This window comes from Trichechus manatus, unplaced genomic scaffold (assembly GCF_000243295.1).
Source record: "Trichechus manatus latirostris isolate Lorelei unplaced genomic scaffold, TriManLat1.0 scaffold00107, whole genome shotgun sequence".
Taxonomy (NCBI): Eukaryota; Metazoa; Chordata; class Mammalia; order Sirenia; family Trichechidae; genus Trichechus; species Trichechus manatus.
The window spans coordinates 3498347-3519719 of record NW_004444043.1 but is presented as its reverse complement, the minus strand read 5'-3'; the positions used below and the strand labels follow the sequence as shown (position 1 = coordinate 3519719).

Genomic DNA, 21373 nt, shown 5'->3' with positions numbered 1-21373 from the left:
TTTAAAAAAAAGCAATTGCAAGGAGGAAGAAGACCCATTTGGGAACTTTCAAGCCTGGGCAGACAAATTCTTAATGGGCTGTGTTGGGGAGACCGTCTTACCGAAAGATGATGTTTTCCAAGTCAAAGGGATACTCGATGATGCCAGTTGTGGGCGCTCGGACCCGAAGCACATCTTGCTGTGTTGGCACAAAGGACGGCATGGCGATTCGGTCAATGTCAGTCAAGTAACTGGGACGGAGAGAGAGAGAAGGGAGAAATGTCTGTTCTATGAAAGAGAAGCCAGCCCTAGCTCACAGTGACCCCACCCAGATTCACTGAGCCCATCGATAGGCCCTTTCTTGAGAGTCATCTCTGGGCCAGGCCCCTCCACCCCTACTGAGATGCTTTGAAGAGAATATGGATCAGAAGCACTGTCGTGAGGCTTCTGGGAAATCTGCAGATCTTTCCACGTCTTCCTCCTGCTTCTAAACGGGGCCTGATAGCAATCTACATGGCCGGTGAGGGAGATGGCGGGGCTGGAAGGAATAGGGTATTGGCTATGGCTGTCTCTGACTTCCCATTTGTCCCCTCCCTCCAGAAGCCCTTCTCCCTCCCCATGCACCCTCATCCAAGAATGTTACATAATGTGGGCGCCTTTCTGTAACACTTCTGCTCAATGAGCTAGAGTTTCCAAGATGACAGACAGGCATAAAACAGGCAGAAGGGAAATTGTTTTAAAATAACCACCACGAAAAGATTTTCCTGTTAAAGACACTGGGAAATAAAATAACCCAAAACCTGTCTTGGATTCTTTTTGGCCATATACTAAAGCCCTGAGCTTAAAACATCACTTGTTTTGGTTTTGTTTTAAACTTTAAAGCCTACTTTACAAAAAGGCATTTTAGAGAAAAATAACTTTTATCTGAGTCCCTGGCCAACAATGGAATTGCCGACCCTGTCTTCTCCTGGCACAGGTACGACCCACCCTACGCTGGCCTGGAGCCACTCTGATGCCATGGACTGAGCAGGTCAGGATGAAGGGAAGCCAAGAGGCCACTAGGCAAACCCTTCTCACCAGGCAGCCCTCGGCTCAAGAAGCTGAGAGAAGAAAAGCCGAGATTCCTTTTATAGAAGGGAGATATGTCCATCCTACTAAAGGGAAAACCAGTTGCTGTTGAGTCGATTTCCACTCATGGCAATCTCATGTGTGTCAGAGTAGAACCGTGCTCCATAGGGTTTTCAATGGCTGATTTTTTAGGAAGTAGATTGCCAGGGCTTTCTTCTGAGGTACCACTGGGTGGACTTGAACCCCCAACCTTTGGGTTAGCAGCCAAACATACCAACCACTTGCACCACCCAGGGACTCCTTAGTAAAGGGAAGTCACCCCAACCCACGGTGACCCCCACACTGATTCACTGATTCCATCAATGACCCTTTCTTGAGAGCCAGCTCCTACTGCAACACCCTCCCCCAACTTTCCATTCCTGCCCCCAGAGCTCCTCACAGGGGTGCATTACTTTGACATATGCAATGATTTGATTTGTACCTATCTCACCCCACCAGACGGTACGCTCCCTGACGGCAGAGCATGTCTGTTTCTGGTTGAATCTGCAGCTCATACCACAGTGCCTAGCACATAGTAGGCACTCAACAAATACTTCTTTAAATGAGTAACTGAATGGCCTAATAAGCGGACATTACTAGCGGAGCAGTGCGCTTATCTCTATTTTCAGTTCGGTTCAAGTAGCATTCACTTGATGTGTCTCATGTGGAAGGGGCTGAGGTGGGCAGAGCAGGTGACTGGGATACACACCACCAGAAACCTACCCTCTAGAAGCTCATGCTATTGTAAGAGAATGAAAGAAGGAAATTAATAATTAGGCAACAACGTAAGGTGAGTATGATAATACCATCAGCCAATTCTGAATATTTACCTTGTGCCAGGCACTTTACATACATTATCAATATCCCCTAAACCACCCTGAAAACAGTCATCCCCAATCTTCTATTATGTCTAAGAAAACCAAGGCTCAGAGAGGTTAAATTGATTTGTTTAAAGATAGAAAGGGACAGAGCAGGAAACTAACAGGTAAGCAAAACAGTTTAACAAGTATCCTTATGTACCAGGCATTAATCTACAGGCAAGGGTAAGCAAATGTTTTCTGTAAAGGGCCAGAGAGTAAATATTTTCAACTTGTGGGCCACATACAGTCTGTAACAATGACTCAGCTCTACCGTGGTAGCTCAAAAGCAGCCATAAATTATACGTAAATGAATGGGTGTGGCTGTGTTCCAATAAAACTTTATTTACAAAACTGTGTTCTAGATGATGGGAAAGCAGCAGTGAGCAAGGCAAGCAGAGTTCCTGCCCTTGGGGGGGCTCAGGTTCCAGTTAGGGGGACAGCTCGTAAACATTTAAACTAGTTTCAAGCATGATACATCTTTCGGCCCATGTTCTCTCCTGCTCTTTCACATTTCACCCGCAGTTCTCCACTACAGCATCACAATCATTGGTGTCCATAATTATCTGTGAGGTGTATCAAAAGTGATTTGTCACAGAGCTATCATATGCCTCAGCAATCCCAATCCCAGGTATAGACCCCAAAGAATTAGAAGCAGGAACACAAACAAACTCATACACAAATGTTCCTTGCAGCGCTATTCACAATAGCCAAAAGGTGAAGACAACCCAAGTGTCCATCAACAGATGAATGGATACACAAAATGTGGTACATGCATACAATGAAACATTACTTGGCCATAAAGAGAAATGAAGTCCTGACACATGAAAGCACATTAAAAACATTATGCTGAGTTAAAGAATTCAGTCATAAAAGGACAAATATTGTATGATTCCACTTATATGAAATAGGCACATGCATACAGACCAAAGTCTATTAGTGGTTACCAGAGGCGGGAGGGAGGGAAGGGAGAAGTCCTAACCTAGGGAGCACTGAGCTTCTGTTAACGTTGTAGAATAATTTGGAAATGGATAGTGATGATATTGTACAACATGATGAATGTAACCAATGTCACTGAATGTACATGTAAAAAAATGTTGAATTGGAAAATGTTTTGCTATACACCCACTCCTCACCTACCGACATGATTAGGTTCCAAAGACTAGGTTGTTATGTGAAAATCGGCATTATGCGAAAATGAAGGATGACCACATCATTACATAACTGCCAAACCACTGAGAATCATGGTCCACCCAGGCTGACACATAATCTTAACCATCAGAGCCAGTGTTACTCTCGCCTTGCACCTCAGCGTTCGTTACTACCAGACATAGATCATTAATGTGCAAAATAATCAGATAGTATATTTTTTACTACTGTAGTAAATGCAAAATGTCCATAAGGAGATAGTTGATAAGTGAGGAGTAGGTGTATATATTTTTACCACAATAAAACATCTTTTTAAAAGTGATTTGTTACTTGTACTAACACCCCCCCCCCAAAAAAAAAACAAAAAAAACCAAACCTGTTCCCATTGAGTGAATTCCAACTCATAGCAACCCTACAGGACAGAGTAGAACTGCCCGAGAGAGTTTTCAAGGAGCGCCTGGTGGATTTGAACTGCCGACCTTTTGGTTAGCAGCCGTAGCACTTACCCACTACACCACCAGGGTTTCTGTTATTTATACTAGAAGGTACAAATTTTTAAAATATCAAAGAGAGCAGGTCTGAGGTTCTTCCTATAATAATATTTCTCTCACAGATTTGCTTTCTGATTTCCTTCTATGAATGAAAAAGAGAGTGGTGGAGTTATAATAGCCCCTGGGACTTGTGCAAAACTCCAGGGAGCCCAGGACAACATGTCCCCTGTGTGACCACCGCCAACGTGTGGGTCAGGATATAGAGGGAAGTAGCCCAGCACTGCTCCAGGAAGCTCCGCAGAAGGGCGGAAGGAGAGCTACTGTGAGAACATCACGTTTGAAATGAAACTTGAGGAAGGCATATGATTTCGGGAGGTCAAATTATGAGATGGGTTTTGCAGGCTGGAGACCCAGTGGAAACAGAGGCCAGGAGATGGGACTGAAAGCAGGGGGTTATTGAGGTAGAGAAAGCAAGGTGGCTCGACTGGAGTTTTGGGTACAAGAGGGGCCGCAGGTAAGTCTGGAAAAGCTGGCTGTGTCAATTTGGAGGTGCCACATGCAAGTGGGGTGAGGCTTGTACTTAATTCTCTGGGAGACAATTGACAATGTTTACGCTAAGGAAAGGTGAACATAAAGCTGTCCTTGAGAAGGAGGCATGCTGCTACTGGAATTATAGAAAAATGGAAGCAGAGAGGTTGGTTGGAGCTGCCTGGGACAGCTGTCTGATGTTGGCTGTGGTAGTGGGAAGGAAAAGAATTTAAAAGATGCTGTTGAGGTAGAAGGAGTCCCTGGGTGGTGCAAATGGTTAACATGCTCTGCTGCTAACCAAAAGTTTGGAGGTCTGAGTCCACCCAGAGGTGTGTCGGAAGAAAGGCCTGGAGATTGACTTCCAAAAAATCAGCTATTGAAAACCCTATGAAGCACAGTTCTACTCTGCCGCCCAAGGAGTCACCATGAGTCAGAATCAATTGGATAGCAACTGTTTTTTTGTTTTTATTTTGCTGAGGTAGATGGTTCCAGAAAAATCATCCCTCCTCAACACATCCTTCCTTTTTATCAGCAGACTCACATCAGCTTAAAAAATTCTTCCTTCAATAAGGAAGGTTCCTGCTTCCATCTCCCATTATCTGCCTCTGTCTTGCCCATCTTTTTCTTGCTTGCCTCGTTGTAAAGAGAGAACTCATTGGAATTGGAAATTGGGAGCCAGAGGCTTGAAGCAGAAGCAAGGCCGCATAAATCTTTCATGTAAACCCCTATTTGTTAAGTATGCCTTCAGATTCAAGTAGACGTGTTCAAAGTCTTTCTACTCGGAGCCTTTAAGGGTGTCTCAGCACTCTGAATTATCTAGACCATAGTTCCTCACCTCAGCCAAGTGACATTTTAGGATTGATAATCCTCTGTCGTAGGGGCTGTCCTGTGCATTGTAAGATGTTCAGCAGCATCTCTGGCCTCTATCCACTAGATGTCAGTAGCACCTACCCAGTCGTGATGACACAAAGTCTCCAGACACTGACAAATGTCCTGGGGGTGGAGGGTAGGGCAAAATCACCTCCCCTGGAGAACCACTGACAGACCAGGAACGGCGCAAGTGCCTCACGTCTTGCTAGTTCAGAAGGCTGGACAATTGTCCGGGTTATGCCATTTTTTCTTTTCCACTTCTGTCCACCACCCTAACCACTCCCTACCTCCCTCTCAAGGCTCTTGCCCAGTTTTCAAGGCATTGACTCCTACAGCAGTTGTGATCGGTATTTTCCCAGTGGATCTATATCAGAAGCCCCAGCCAATCCCCAGGACCTTCACAGAAGCAAATCGCACCATGCTGCCTCAGGGAAGGGCCAGCAAAGGGGCGAATGCCTCAGCTAACCCAGAGATGTCCCAAGCTCCCTGGGCTTTCAAAGCCTCCTCTTTGGAACATTTCCTTCCATCTCTTTTCTATGCTGACCCCACACTTTATCAGGGTCCTCTTTTACTTCCTCGTCCTGCCTCGATGTGCTCTTGCACCTAAACGTACCTGTAGTCAGATCAGCTCAGCCAACCAGGATTAATGGCATCAAACACTCAGCTTGGGACAAGTGCCAAAGGAAGGCCAGTGAAACAGCAGGAGGTACTATTTCCGGTTTCCTCTTCTGTCTACTGCCTTGTGCAGGGAATGGGGTGAGCCACGTGGCCAAAGCCAGCTCAGGGGGCTGGCTGAAGGGAAGGGACGGGCCTGGGGAAAGGATTTCAGAGCTCTGGGAGGATGGACAATGGTATGGGGCAAGGGAGACAGCTGAGCTGCTTAAGTAGGAATCGCTGGCTCTTCAAGGCTGGACCGGGTGTGATCAAGCTACTTGTCCAGTAACCTGGCTGACAGAGGTATTGCCTCAGGAAATTCTTCAGAAAATGAAATTCTGTGATCTCTGTGGGATGGTTTGCAAGCAGGTACTAATGATTGAAAACTGGAGCTTTATGTATCCTAAACATAGCGTGTAGGCCTCAGCAGAGCGGCGTTGGTGGCTTGGAGGTAGAATTCTCATCTTCCATGCGGGAGACCGGGGTTTGATTCCCAGCGAATACACCTCATGCGCAGCCACCACCCGTCTGTCGGTGGAGGCTTGCGTGTTGCTTTGATGGTGAACAGGTTTCATCAGAGTTTCCAGACTAAGATGGACTTAGAAAGGCCTGGCGATCTATTCCCAAAAATCAGCCAATGAAAACCCTGTGGATCACAACGGTCCAATCTGCAGCCGATCATGGGGATGGCGTGGGACCAGGCAGCTTTTCGTTCCTTTGTGCATGGGGTCGCCATGAGTCGGGGGCTGGCTAACAACAACAGGCCTTAGCAGATGGTCAAGAAACAAAACACGGACAAAATAAATAATTAATTAAATAAACAAAGCACTTGTGGACTGGGCTTCCTTTATGTGCTGGGCCTCAGATACCGATCATGCTCACTAGAGGGCAGCACCAGATCAGTAGCTGGCAGGCCTATTGCCTCGCTGCTGGTCCAAACTCTCTGGTTTTAGAACGAATGGACCGGCAGTCTTCTGACCAGGAAGCCAGGAGGCAGAGAGAGAGGAGAGAGGTGGCAGCCAGGAGGAGGTGCACTCCCTTTTTAAGTCGGATCATTTTAGCAACCCAACTGGGATCGATTCCCCTAAGGAAAACCAAATTTGAGCCTTTCCTTGAAAACGACAGTCTTAGAACACGGTGAGGAAAGTAGGTGTCTGCGTGAGGAGGATCTGAGGATCCACCGGTAGACGGAGGGGTTTAGGAGGTGGTATGCAGAACTCTTGCCTTCCATGCAGGAGTCCCAGGTTCAATTCCCGGCCAATGCACCTCATGCATAGCTACCACTGTCTGTCAGTGGAGGCTTTCATGTTGCTCTGATGCTGAACAGGCTTCAGCAGAGCTTCCAAGCTAAGACAGACTAGGAGGAAAGGCCTGATGATCTACCTCCAAAAATCAGCCAATAAAAACCCTATGAGTTGCAACAGAACATTGTCTGGTCCACCACCAATCATGGGGATGGCACAGGACCAGGCAGCATTTAGTTCTGTTGTGTATGGGGTTACCATGAGTTGGGGGCCAACTCGACAGCACCCAACAACAACAAGATGGGGCACCCATAAGGAAGAGGGGGACACAGGCAAGAGGGAGACAGTGCCCACTCATCAAGGGTTGTCACTGAGTGTCCTCCTATTAACAAGGAGCCTCTCCAGCTCCCCAGCAAGGAGCTCCTTTGAAGGCTGGCTGCACTCGCCTGAGAGCCCTCCCTCCGGGCAGCGGCCCCGGGCTCTGTACTCACTATTTGGCGGAGTCCGACAGCTGATACTCCCTCCTGCGGTTGTAGCACTCCTGGATTCCGGGGTCCTGCCACAGCTGTTTGATGGCCTCTATGTGGGCCCTGGATAATGCCGACACCTTGTCCACTTCCACTTCTTTGATAATCTGGGCATTTTCCTACTCAAAGAAAAGAGAACCTTCCATTAGGCAAAGGGAAGGAAGCCACCTCATCTGTGACGGGGTCCCTGGGTCAGGGAGGATGACTCCAGTTGCTGGTGTGCGTTGGGTGCCTTCAGGGGGGCTGCTCAGCTCTGAGCGCAGCGTCACGTAGAGTCCAACGCCTGCGGCTTCTGTCCCCACAGTGCGTTGGGCTCATTTCACCAGCGTTCAAGGCCCAGTCCCGGATAGAGAAACCCTGAACTCTCACCCATACCAACAAATGACGTCCTTAGTAACATGCTAGTCATTTGAATGTCTGCGTAGCCCACAGAGCAATTTAAAAGTAACCATCATCATCAGGGCCTATCAAGGGTAGGGTGGTAGAAGCCATCTACCCACCCCCTGACACCCACCCCTACCCCTGTGCAGGCAATAACGGGATGCATTGCCTTTAAAGAACTGAGGAACGATAATCAATAGTAACACCAACTAAAAGTCAGCCTGCTTTTTGTTATCATTATGTGTCAGTGATCAAAGACCTTTTCCTAGGGTAGACCATTTCCACTGCACCCCCCGCCCCAGCCTCCACCATATTACTATATGTATTATTGCCATGGTTATTAAATAATTAATGCTCTACATTATTCTTCTATTGTTACGGTACTTGTTAAGGTCATCATTACTGCAATTATCACTATTACAGCAGTTACCATTTATTGGGCACTTACTATGTGCCAAGGGCTTTACGTAGGTTATCTCATGTAATCAATGGAAGTCAAACACAAGGCCAGAAATCTTTCCAACCCTTAGACAACGAAAATAATCAGGTTGGCTGGAATCCACCACTTTTCCACACATTGGCCCCAGAGACACCGCCTCCCTTCCTTGGCTGTGAGTTGCTGCAGACAAGCAACTCCTGGCCAGAGAGACAGGGACCCACCTCTTCTCTCCCTCTCCCATCTTTCTGCATCTCACAGCAGTCACGCCATGCAGTGGTGGTGGATCACTGGAGCTGTGAGTCAGCACGGCGACCACTTGGCAGCTGGGATCTCCTCAAGTGTATACGGTACCCGCTGAAAAGCTGCTTTCATCTTGTATTGTTCATCCTCATTATTGTCCAAGAGGAAGCTGGAGAAGGGGGGCTCTTACAAATTCACATGGCCAAGGGCAAAACCAAGGGCTGTGATTAAATTAGCATGAGTTTGCCCCCAGTCACAGAGTGAACAGCAACTCTTCCCCTAGACTGTGGGATCCTGGGGGCAGGGTGAGGCCAGGATGGGTTGGTGGGAAGTGCCCTGGACCAGGAGTCAGAACTCTGAGTTCTAAGTAGAGAAGTGGGACTTTCAAGGACCTCAACAAGTTACCAGTCTCAGCAGAGTCATTTGTAAAATGAGCCTGTGATTTTCTGGTGAGCCTGCTCTATAAACGAGAAAGTATCAGCCAAAGGAAGATCGAGTAGTCTAATTGTAGCAGATGCCTAATAAATATTTCTTGCTTGCAAAAACAGGAGACCTTGACAGTCCTTAAACCATGATTTGTATCCCCACCCCAGTGGCACGTTTTGTATCATCTGCCCGATTCTTAGCCAGAGAGAATAATGAATGGAGAGATTGGACAGGGCTTGTGTGGAGCAGAAAGGCTGTCTCCCACTTCCTCCCTTCCTCTAGCCCCCCTGCCTCCTCCAAAATTGCATCATTTAGCTCTAACCTCTGAAAATTAAAACATCTGGTTTCCACTCTGTCATCCTGATAATTCAGGAAATGCCTCAAGGAGGAGGGGTCACTATCTTATTTGTCTTAGATCTCAGAACCTAGCACCAGTCCCATTGCCGTCGAGTTGATTCCGACACACAGTGATCCCATAAGACAGAGTAGAACTGCCCCATAGGGTTTCCAAGGAGCAGCTGGTGAATTCGAACTGCTGACCTTTTGGTTAGCAGCCGCAGCTCTTAATCACTGCCTCACCAGGGCTCCAAACATAGTAACAAAAAACAAAAAAAACCATTGTTGGCAGCTCAATTCCGACTCATAGCAACCCTATAGGACAGAGCAGAACTACCCTCCAGAGTTTCCAAGGAGTGGCTGCTGGATTCAAACTGCCGACCTTTTGGTTAGCAGCCTTAGTTCTTAACCACTGCACCACCAGGGACCCAGAACCTAGCACAGTGCCTGGCAAATAATAGGTGTCCTCTAAGAATACATGCATTCAGTAAACATTTGTCACATGTATAATGTGTGTCTATCTAACAAACAGAAAATCCCAAGAAAATAATAGCAAACGAACGCTCAGGGAGGGTAACGGAAGTCTGTGCAGGGCACAGCGAGAACACAAAGGGCCTAGAGGTCAGACGGGGACATTTGTGGGTGCATCTTGGCCAACTTGTCTTTCTGACTCTGCCCCTGGTGGCAGTCAGCACCCTTGCTTTTTGTGGCACAGGCCTCTTACGCTGCTCTCCTAAATTTAATTATGAAAATTGAGCTCAACTAGTGAAGTTAGGGAGCCCCAGTGACACAGTGGTTAAGAGCTCAGCTGCTAACCAAAAGGTCGGCAGTTCAAATCCACCAGCTGCTCCTTGGAAACCCTATGGGGCAGTTCTACTCTGTCCTGTAGGGTCACTATGAGTTGGAACCGATTCAATGGCACCTAACAACAACAATTGAGAGTTAGCGCTGTGGTAGCTATCAGGATGTCACAGGCATTTCTACCTCTTCTCCTCAAAAGAGAGGTCTACTTACCTTTTGAAAAAAATAAGTGTTCTTATTGAAGTATGAGATGAATGACTTAACACCATTGACAATGTCTGTGCACAGAAAGAGCAGGTTTTTGTGCCTATTTCCCTCTGGCTTGGCTAAATAGTTTTATATCATGTCCCCCAACACAAGTTCACGGACATTTTGATGCGCATGTTCAAGCTCCCTTTCTAGGAGTAAAACCAAACCCAGACCCAAACCTGTTGCCGTCAACTCGATTCTGACTCACGGTGACCCCATGTGTTACACAGTAAAACTGCTCCATAGATTTTCTTGGCCGTAATATTTTACAGAAGCAGATCACCAGGCCTTTCTTCTGTGATGCTGCTGGGTGGGCTTGAACTGCCAACCTTTAGGTTAGCAGCTAATCACAAAATGTGTCAGCCAGGGACCTTCTCTAAGAGCAAGGGGCCTATTATGCAATGTGGGGGAAGTGCTGTGTCATTTAAGGTTGGCTTCTTCCTCTCATGGAAAGAGGGGAAGAACAGTTGGAAGAGGATCAGGTTTGGGGACAACGTTTCGCTTGGACAGGGGACGTGGACAACTAAGTGACGTCCAGGAAACTGCATTCACGGGTCTGCAGTTCACAGGACTCCCAGCCTAGAGGAGCCTATCGAGTTGAAAGTGTTTATTTAATTGAAAAGAAAAAGAAAAGCAAAAAAAAAAATCACAAGGCGGTAAATACTACAGGAGCAAACTCAGCAGAAACATGACCAGGTTCGTAAACACTGAGCTAATATCTGGCTTTTCCGCTTTTTCTTACTCAAACAAACCACCATTTTCACTGCTTTGAAGGGGAAACACGGAAAACAGATGTTTTGCACATGTGTTTCTCTCAGAAATTCCCAGGGTGACATAAAAGGAGCTGCTTATGAAGTGGTGCCTTGACGGCTTCCCACATGGACCATGGCTGCCTGGTGGCAGTCCCCGCGAGCCCCACTGTCTGGGGTCCAGAGCCCGGCCGGCAGCCGCCAGCTCACTAGCTTCTCGCCAGGGGGCGCCCCCGACACAGCTAATACTTCGGGACTGCGGGGAGCGGGGCGGGGCGGAGAGGAGCGCGGGGCAGGGGTGCGGGCAAAAGCTTCCTCTCCAAGGCTTCCACACTGACTAGAGAAAAATTTTTCCCCCATTATCAGGGAGCTAGAGTTCTTATTCTTTTGTCAGACAACTAAGGATTTTCATTACAATTTATATACATTAACATATTCTAGATGTTAAAAGCTTAATTTAATAATATTTCAAGGGTCTATTCTGATATATAGGTCCTGGGAGGCGTAGTTAAGCACTGGTCTACTAGCTGAAAGATTGGTGGTTGGAACCCACCCACAGGAGCCTCAGAAGACAGGCCCAGAGATCTGCTTTTGAAAAGTCATAGCCTTGAAAATCCTATGCTGTTGCTGTTGTTAGGTGCCATCGAGTTAGTTCCAACCCATAGCGACCCTATGTACAAAACGAAACGCTGCCCGGTCCTGCGCCAGCCTCACAATCATTGTTATAGTTGAGCCCGTTGTTGCAGCCACTGTGTCAATCCATCTCGTTGAGGGTCTTCCTCTTTTTGGCTGACCCTCTACTTTACCAAGCATGATGTCCTTTTACAGGGACTGGTCACTCCTGATAACATGTCCAAAGTACATAAGACGAAGTCTTGCCATTCTTGCTTCTAAAGAGCATTCTGGCTGTACTTCTTCCAAGACAGGTTTGTTCCTTCTTCTGGCAGTCCATGGTATATTCAAGATTCTTCGAAAACACCATAATTCAAAGGCATCAATTCTTCTTCAGTCTTCTTTATTCATTGTCCAGCTTTCACATGCATATGAGGTGATCGAAAACACCATGGCTTGGGTCAGGCGTACCTTATGACTTAAAGTGACGTCGAGGCTTTTTAATACTTTAAAGAGGTCTTTGGCAGCAGATTTGTCCAATGCAACGTGTCGTTTGATTTCTTGACTGCTGCTTCCATGGGTGTTGATTGTGGACCCAAGTAAAATGAAATCCTTGACAATGCCAGTATTTTCTCTGTTTATCATGATGTTGCTTATTGGTCCACTTGTGAGGATTTTTGTTTTCTTTATGTTGAGGTGTAATCTATACCAAAGGCTGTAGTCTTTGATCATCAGTAAGTGCTTCAACTCCTCTTCACTGTCCGCAAGCAAAGTTGTGTCATCTGCATACTGCAGGTTGTTAATAAGTCTTCCTCCAATCCTGATGCCCCGTTCTTCATACAGTCCAGCTTCTCGGATTATTTGCTCAGCATACAGATTGAATAAGTGTGGTGAAAGGATACAACCCTGTTGCACCCCTTTCCTGACATTAAACCACACAGTATCCCCTTGTTCTGTTTGAAGGACTGCCTCTTGGTCTATGTACAGGTTCCTCATGAGCACAATTAAGTGTTCTGGAATTCCCATTCCTCTCAGTGTTATTTATAATTTGTTATAATTCACACAGTCAAATGCCTTTGCATAGTCAATAAAACACAGGTTCTGACATCAACAATGATAGCTTCTGAATCCAATTTGAATATCTGGCAGTTCCCTGTTGATGTACTGCTGCAACTGCTTTTGAATGATCTTTAGCAAAATTTTACTTGTGTGTGATATTAATGATACTGTTCGATAATTTCTGCATTCTGTTGGATCACCTTTCTTTGAAATGGGTACAAATATGGATCTCTTCCAGTCTGTTGGGTAGGTGGTTGTCTTCCAAATTCCTTGGCATAGAGGAGTGAGTGCTTCCAGCAGTGCATCTGTTTGTTGAAACATCTCAGTTAGTATTCCATCAATTCCTGGAGACTTGTTTTTTGCCAATGCCTGCAGTGCAGCTTGGACCTCTTCCTTCAGTACCATCAGTTCTTGATTATATGCTACTTCCTGAAATAGTTCAACATCGACCAATTCGTTTTGGTACAGTGACACTGTATATTCCTTCCATCTTTTGATGTTTCCTGTGTCGTTTAGTATTTTTCCTGTAGAATCCCTCAATATTGCAACTTGAGGCTTGAATTTTTTTCTTCAGTTCTTTCAGCTTGAGAAATGCTGAGTGTGTTCCTCCCTTTGGTTTTCTATCTCCAGGTCTGTTATGGATTGAATTGTGTCCCCCCAAAAAATGTGTGTCAACTTGGCTAGTCCATGATTCCCAGTATTATATGATTGTTCACCATTTTGTCATCTGATGTCATTTTCCTATGTGTTGTAAATCCTAGCTCTATGATGTTAATGAGGTGGGTTTAGCAGTAGTTATGTTAATGAGGCAGGACTCAATCTACAAGATTAGGTTGTACTTTAGGTCAATCTCTTTTGAGATACAAAAGAGAGAAATGAGCACAGAAATAAGAGGACCTCAAACTACCAAGAAACAAGAGCCAGCAGAATAGTGCATCCTTTGGACCCGGGGTCCCTGTGCTGAGAAACTCCTCAACTGGGAAAGATTGATGACAAAGACCTTCCCCCAGAGCCAAGAAAGAGAGAAAGTCTTCCCCTGGAGCTGGCACCCTGATTTCGAACTTCTGGCCTCCTAGACTGTGAGCGAATAAATTTCTCTTTGTTAAAGCCACCCACTGGTGGTATTTCTATTATAGCAGCACCAGATAACTAAGACAAGGTCTTTGCATATTTCATTATAATACTTTACTTTGTCTTTTCAAGTCGCCCTTCTGTTCAGCTCTTTTACTTCATCATTTCTTCTTTTGCTTTAGCTATTCGACCTTCAAGAGCAAGTTTCAGAGTCTCTTCTGATATCCATTTTGGTCTTTTCTTTCTTTCATGTCTTTTTAATGATCTCTTTCTTTCTTCATGTATGATATCCTTGATGCCATTCCACAACTCATCTGGTCTTCAGTCATTAGTGTTCAATGCATCAAATCTATTCTTGAGATGTTCTCTAAATTCAGGTGAGATATACTCAAAGTCATACTTTGGCTCTTGGGGACTTGTTCTAACTTTCTTCAGCTTGAACTTGAACTTGCATATGAGCAACTGATGGTCTGTTCCCCAGTGGACCCCTGGCCTTATTCTGACTGGTGATATTGAGCTTTCCATCGTCTCTTTCCATAGATGTAGTTGATTTGATTCCTGTGTATTCCATCTGCTGAGGTCCACACGTATAGTTGTTGTTTATGTTGTTGAAAAAAGACAACTGCAATGAAGAAGTCATTGGTCTTGCAAAATTCTACCGGGTGATCTCTAGTGTCATTTCTATCATCAAGGCCATATTTTCCAACTACTGATCCTTCTTTGTTTCCAGCTTTTGCAAAACCCTATGGAGCAGTTCTATTCTGCGCATATGGGGTTGCCATGAGTCAAAATCAACTCAATGGCAATTAACAACAACAACAAAAACAATAACTCTGATCCTACAAACCCCATTAGCTTCATGAAAAGAGACGAGATTAAATTATATGATTAAGAAAATGAAAGTTCCTTATAACATATTATTTCTGACTTTTGTATAATCATCTCTACTTGATTTCACAAATACATCAAAATCCAGAAATGTACTTCATATTCTATTATAGTATATAGTAAAACTTCAAGCTCCATCAGGTTTTAAAACATCTCAAACATTACATTATAAAGAAAATGCCAGAAGGAAGAAGTTTTTCCTATAGAGAATAAATGAGAAACTTCTGCTTCTGTCAAGAACAAGGACACTTAAATTAACTCTCCCAATAATGACAACTAGGAATGGTGGACAAAATATTTTTAAAAGTATACTTGAAAAGTACAGTAAAACCTGCAAAAGCTGGAACCTATGTTAGGCAGAAACCTGTCAGAGATGGAAAATGCAAATATTTTCCACTAATTGAAAGTCAGAGAAAAATGATAAGACTGCATCCTGTCAAAGGTAGAAAACCTGCGAGACCTGGAAAAACAAGGCAGTCCCATTGAGTTCCGGCTCTCACAAGTTTTGCTGTAGTAGACAGCTAAAAAACCAAAACCAAACCAAACCTGTTGTCGTTAAGTAGATTCCGACTCATAGTGACCCTATATGACAGAGAACTGCCCCATAGGGTTTCCAAGGAGCAGGTGGTGGATTCGAACTGCTGACCTTTTGGTTAGCAGCCGAGCTCTTAATCGTGGCACCACCAGGGCTCCAGAAAGCTAACAAGATAGTAAATAACTGCTGGGCCAGAATGTAGGAGAGGATGGTATCCAAAGAGCTGAGTCCAGCATTTGGAGGACTTTGTCCTGCGGCTTCTGCCTATTCTGGAATAGACAGTTCAGAGGTTGCGCAGCTTCTTTTTCCACATCACAGGGCTGGAGTGACAGGGATTTAAGTTTAAGGGCTAGCAAGAGCAGAAGCCCCTTATAAACTCTCTAGCTTTAGGTTGGGATCCCAAAAACTAGAGGGAGTTGCAAGCCAGCCTCGGCTTAACATGATCTCAGTCTCAGAAATGGAGCACCCCCAGGCACCTGGCAGAAGAAAAGGAATCTCCTCCTTGGAAAAAGATAAGACTTTCTTGCCCTCAAATTATTATTAATTTTTGGGGGGAGTTTAATTTTTTTTTATTATTATTATACTTTAGATGAAGGTTTACAGAACAAATTAGAAGTTCTCATTAAACAGTATACATATTGTTTTATGACATTGGTTAACAACCCCACGACACATCAACACTCTCCCTTCTTAACCTTGGGTTGCCTGTTACCAGCTTTCCTGCCCCCTCCTGCCTTCTAGTCCTTGCCCCTGGGCTGGTGTGCCCCATTAGTCTTGTTTTCTCCTATGGGCCTGTCTAATCTTTGGCTGAAAGGTGAACCTCAGGAGTGACTTCATTACTGAGCTAAAATGGTGTCCACGGGCCTTACTCCCAGGGTTTCTCCAGACTCTGTCAGGCCAGTAAGTCTGGTCTTTTTCTGTGAGTTAGAATTTTATTCTACACTTTTCTCCAGCTTTGTCTGGGATCCTCTATTGTGATCCCTGTCAGAGCAGTAGGCAGTGGTAGCCGGGCACCATCTAGTTGTGCTGGACTCAGTCTGGTGGAGGCCGTGGTAGTTGTGGTCTAGCAGTCCTTTGGACTAATCTTTCCCTTTTGTCTTTAGTCTTCATTCTCCCTTGCTCCCAATGGGGTGAGACCAGTGGAGTACCTTAGATGGCTGCTCACAGGCTTGTAAGACCCCAGATGCTACTCACAAAAGTAGAATGTAGAACATTGTCTTTATAAATGATGTTATGCCAGTTGAGCTACATGTTCCCCGAGACCATGGTCCCCACAGCCCTCAGCCCAGCAATTCGGTCCCTCAAGGAGTTTGGATGTGTCTATGGAGCTTACGTGACCTTGCCTTATACAAGTTATGCTGGCTTCTCCAGTCAAATTATTTTTTTTAAATATATGTTCAGCGTGCCATCAAAAATAACCAGGCATAATGGTAGCACACCTATGTAAATGTAATTAATGTCACTGAACTGTATACTTCAAAATGGTTAAAATGGCAAACTATTTGTTATAGATATTGTACCACAATTAAAAAACAAACAAAAACCAAGCATGAGAAGATAAGACAACTCCAAGGGACAAAAAACAGTGACAAGTAAAAAGATGGAAAAAGACACCATGCAAACCTTAGCTCAAAATAAGCTGCAGTCACTCTGTTAATATAAAAGTAGGCTTTGAGGTAAAAAGCATAACTAGAGATAGGGAGCAATATTTCAAAAGACAAAAAGGTTCAGAAAGGCATATATTTTTATGCAACTAATAATAAACCCCACTGTCCTCCAGTCGATTCTGACTCATAGCAACCCTACAGGACAGAGTAGAATGGCCCCATACGGTTTCTAAGGCTGTAAACCTTTATGGAAGCAGATGCCACATCTTTCTCCCAAGGAGCGGCTGGTGGGTTCAAACCGCTGACCTTTCAAGTAGCAGCTGAGTGCTTTAACCACTGCACCACCAAGGCTCCTTGTAACTAATAATATAGGCTCGAAATACATAAAGCAATGTTTGACAGATCTCAAAGGAAAAATAGGCAAATGTTCAATCTTGTGGGAGATTTTAACACAGGTCTTTAAGTAACTGATAGAATACGCAGACCAAAAAAAAAAAAATTTGTGAAGTTATGGACAATATGATCTGCAAATTTGATCTTATGGGCACATACAGAGTCCTGCACCCAAAATAACTGTATAATGCACACTTTCCCCAAGCATATCTGGAATATTTGTAAAACTGACCATTTGCTTATTAAGATTTTACATAAAAATTTTGTTTTCCAGCTTTTTTTTAGCTTATGGTTTTTTAATTATTCTTTTATTATGGTGACATATCTATAACAAGAAGTTTGCCATTTTAACCATTTTTAAGTGCACAATTCAGTGACATTCATGACACTCATCATGTTGTGCTACCATCACCACACTATCCATTTCAACATATTTTATATCACCCCAAACAGAAGCTCAGTACCCTGTTGCCCCTCCTGCTAGCCCCTGGTTATCACTTATAAACTTTTGTCTCCATGCATTTGCCTATTCTAGACATTTTTTATAATAGGATCATACGGTATGTGTCCTTTTATGTCTAATTTATTTCACTCAGCATAATGTTTTCAAGGCTTATCCATGTCTGAGTATGTATCAGAACTTCATTTCTCTTTATGGCCATTGTCTGGATATACCACATTTTGTTTATCCATTCATCTATTGATGGACATTTGGGTTGCTTCCTCCTTTTCACTATTGTGAATAGCGCTGCAATGAACATTAGTATACAAGCAACTGCTGGAGTGCCTGCTTTTAAGTCTCTTGGGTATATACTTAGGAGTGGAATTGCTGGGTCATATGGTAGTTCTATTTCTAGCTTCTTTTGATCAATTTCTAGCTTCTCCGGCTACAGAAGAGATGTACTCTCAATTAGCCATCCTGGCCACTAGTTCAGCCTACTCACTCCACAGGCATTTCAACATTTAACCACTGATCTAGAGACATCAGTTTTTCATAAAGGCAACCGCCCACCTCACTCAGAATGGAAACTAGGCTTTTCTAATCCAAACATCTGTTGAATCTTTACATGCAATTTTATTTCTCCTCCAATCTTTGTCCTCCTCTCTTTCCTCATCTTTTCTCCAACAAAAATTAATAAATAATAGAATTCACTAGCCAGAAAGTGTTGGCATGAAAGGCTACGTTACCAATCTCTTCCTATTAGTCAAAATTTCAGTGGGTTTCGCTAAAAGACTCTTTCCAAAGATTACTGTGATAAATTATTTTGGCACAAACATCTGCAGTTACAATGAGTGTTAATAAAGCAATTGAAAGATGGAATGTGTTGGCCTCATACTATGTCAACTGGGCTAAACCGTAACTGCATTTCCCAGAATTCTCTTCCCTGCATGGTTCTGGGTTAGAGTTTATCATTGTTAGCTGCCGAGGAGTTGGCTCCAACTCATGGCGACCTCACTTACAATAAAATGAAACGTTGTCCTGTTCTGCACCATCATCCAGGACTATACTGGACAATATTCTGCTGTGATACATAGGGTTTTCATTGGCTAAATTTCAGAAGTAGATCACCAGGCCTTTCTTCCTAGTCTGTCTTAGTCTGGAAGCTCCACTGAAACTTGTCATGGGTAACCCCGCTAGTATCTGAAATACCAGTGGCATAGCTTCCAGCATCGTAGCAACATGCAAGCCAGCACAGCACAACACATTGACAGGTGGTGGGGGTTAGGGTTGACCACGAGAGGAATTTGCACAAGATTTGGAAGGTAGATGTGAAACAGCTGTCATATGCTCTGAAGGTCAAACTCTGCTTCAGCTCACACACGCTGTGGCTGATCTTCTGGCCAACTTCACCAGCGTGGGCAGCAGCTGCACCCCCATGCCCCCAGCTCCTGCTTGGATGTTCTCCTTCAGCTTCTCCAGGCCCTAGGCAGATTCCTTCACTATGTCCTGGGCAGACACATGTGCGGGTCTGTAGTAACAGGTGCGAGCTTCCTCTAGAAGTTGCCTGCATTGTCAAGACTGGAGGTGGTGACAGACAGATGCAGGCTCCGTTTGTTCTGGCTCTGCTCTGCTTCACATCAGCTTTCATTCCCAAATGCCAGCCCTGCTAAACTACGGAGACTTCAGGCCAACCACTAGTTATGAGGGGGCAACAGCCTTCCAACGCCTTCTTTACAGTTCCAACAGTCACCTAAGGTGCAATTCCTATAATAAATCCTTTATTCCATATCCACTTTTAGCACCTCTAATTCCCTCATCAAACCAAACCGATACACAGGAGATTCCATTCTGGCTAATTCAATTCTACTGAAGAGCAAAATCTCCTATAACCTTAGTCCCAGGAGAGGTAGAAACATAGGCCTCAGTTGGGCGACATAAGTGCCCCAAACTCAGCAGGGCACTGGCAGCCAGACACATTCATCACCCAGTGCACAGTATCCCATACCTGCTCCATGTCAGATCCAGGCCAGCTGCTGGGAATATAAAGACAGATAGGACTGTGGCCTTGCCCTTGAGGATTTCTGAATTGCAGCTGTGGAATAGCTCCTTTTGGTGAGAGCTATAACAGACTTACAAATGCTAAAGGATCAAAGAAAAAGAGAAATTTCAGTTTGGGAAGAGGAGGGGATGAGTGAAGTTTTCCACAGGAGGTGGTCTGATGGAGGTAAAGACCGTGAATGTGGATTCCTAACTCAGCTTGCCAAAGATGGCACTGCTAACAGCCAATGTGTGGATGCTGCTATGTCGTCTTCATATATTTTGTCCCCGACATGCTTTGGGAGTCCCTGGGTGGTGCAGATGGTTAACGTATTTGGCTGCTAACCAAAAGGTTGGAGGTTCAAGTCTACTCAGAGGCATCACAGAAGAAAGACCTGGCAATCTGCTTCCAAAAAATCGGCCGTTGAAAACCCTATTGAACCCAGTCCTTCTCTGACACACACGGGATCACCATGAGCCAAAGTTGACTCGACAGCAACTGGTTTGTTTTTTGGTTTTTGAGACGCTTTGGAAATCACCTGAACGCTCTCACGTCCCACGTATATCTTGAACATATTCAAGGTATAATTTACCAATCAGCATGTGATAACCCCCTCAAAAAAGGAAATTATTATACCCTCTCCTCACTTATTGACATGGTTAGTTTCCAAAGATCAGGTTGTTATGTGAAATTGGCGTTACATGAAAATGGAGGATGACTACATCAGATTACAAAATGGAGGGTGACTACATCATTACATAACTGCCAAACCACTGAGAATCATCACCCAGCTAAGTTGACACATAACCTCAACCATCACAGTCAGTGTTACTCTTGCCTCGCACCTCGGTGTTCATTACTGTCAGATTACATCATTAATACAGAAAATCATTGGATAGTAGATTTTTTACTATTGTCGTAAATGCAAAATGTTGGATAACAAGATAGTCAATAAGTGAGGAGAAGGTGTATATTTGGACAATTGAAGCTACCTCTCAGAAAATCATTTTTTGGAGTCAGTTTAGTTGTATGTGCCCAGAGGTCATTTAATACGGGCACGCTATGTAGCAAGACGGGTTTTTCTGTCCCCTTTACCATTTTGTTCCTCCCCCACTTCCCACTTATTGAGAGGAATTCTTTTAGCTTTTTTTTTTTAATTGCAGTGAAATATATATAACAAAACACTGGCCATCTCAACCATTTTCACATGTGCAGTTCAGTGACATTAATTACATTCACTATGTTGTGCCACCATTACTACTAACCATTTCTAAATATTTTCATTATCCTTAAAAGAAAGTCAGTACCCTTTAAGCAATGACTCACCATTTCCCCTCCCATCTACCCTTGGTAGACACTAATAAACTTGGATCTCTACGCATTTGCCTTTTTTAGCTTTCTAACACATCAAAATTGTGTTGGAAGTCAGTTCAGTTTAGCAACAGGCTCTGTCTCTTTTGTGCAAAGGCCTATCTGGAGACTCTACAGAGCTCTGCTGTGAGATTGGAGGGTTGATGCCAGGACCCACACATGGCCTCCCCAGATGGAGCCAGAAAGCACCATGGCCAGGGCCTTGATGTTGAAAAGGCCAGGAGAGAACGAGGACTTTGCAGGGTGTCTTAGTCATCTAGTGCTGCTCCAACAGAAATACCACAAGTGGATGGCTTTACAAAGAGAAATTTATTCTCTCACAGTCCAGTA

At 44.5% G+C, this 21373-nt stretch overlaps 1 protein-coding gene across 1 annotated transcript in view; it reads right to left on the bottom strand.

Annotated features, from left to right (window-relative positions):
- Nucleotides 1-21373, bottom strand: part of GNA14 (G protein subunit alpha 14) — a 211554-nt gene that overhangs the window by 7543 nt on the left and 182638 nt on the right. The window contains exons 3-4 of the mRNA XM_004383282.2: nt 7371-7525; nt 102-230 (exon numbers count right to left, since the gene is read on the bottom strand). Of these exons, the coding sequence (XP_004383339.1) occupies nt 102-230; nt 7371-7525 (284 nt within the window). The remainder of the gene's footprint in view (nt 1-101; nt 231-7370; nt 7526-21373) is intronic.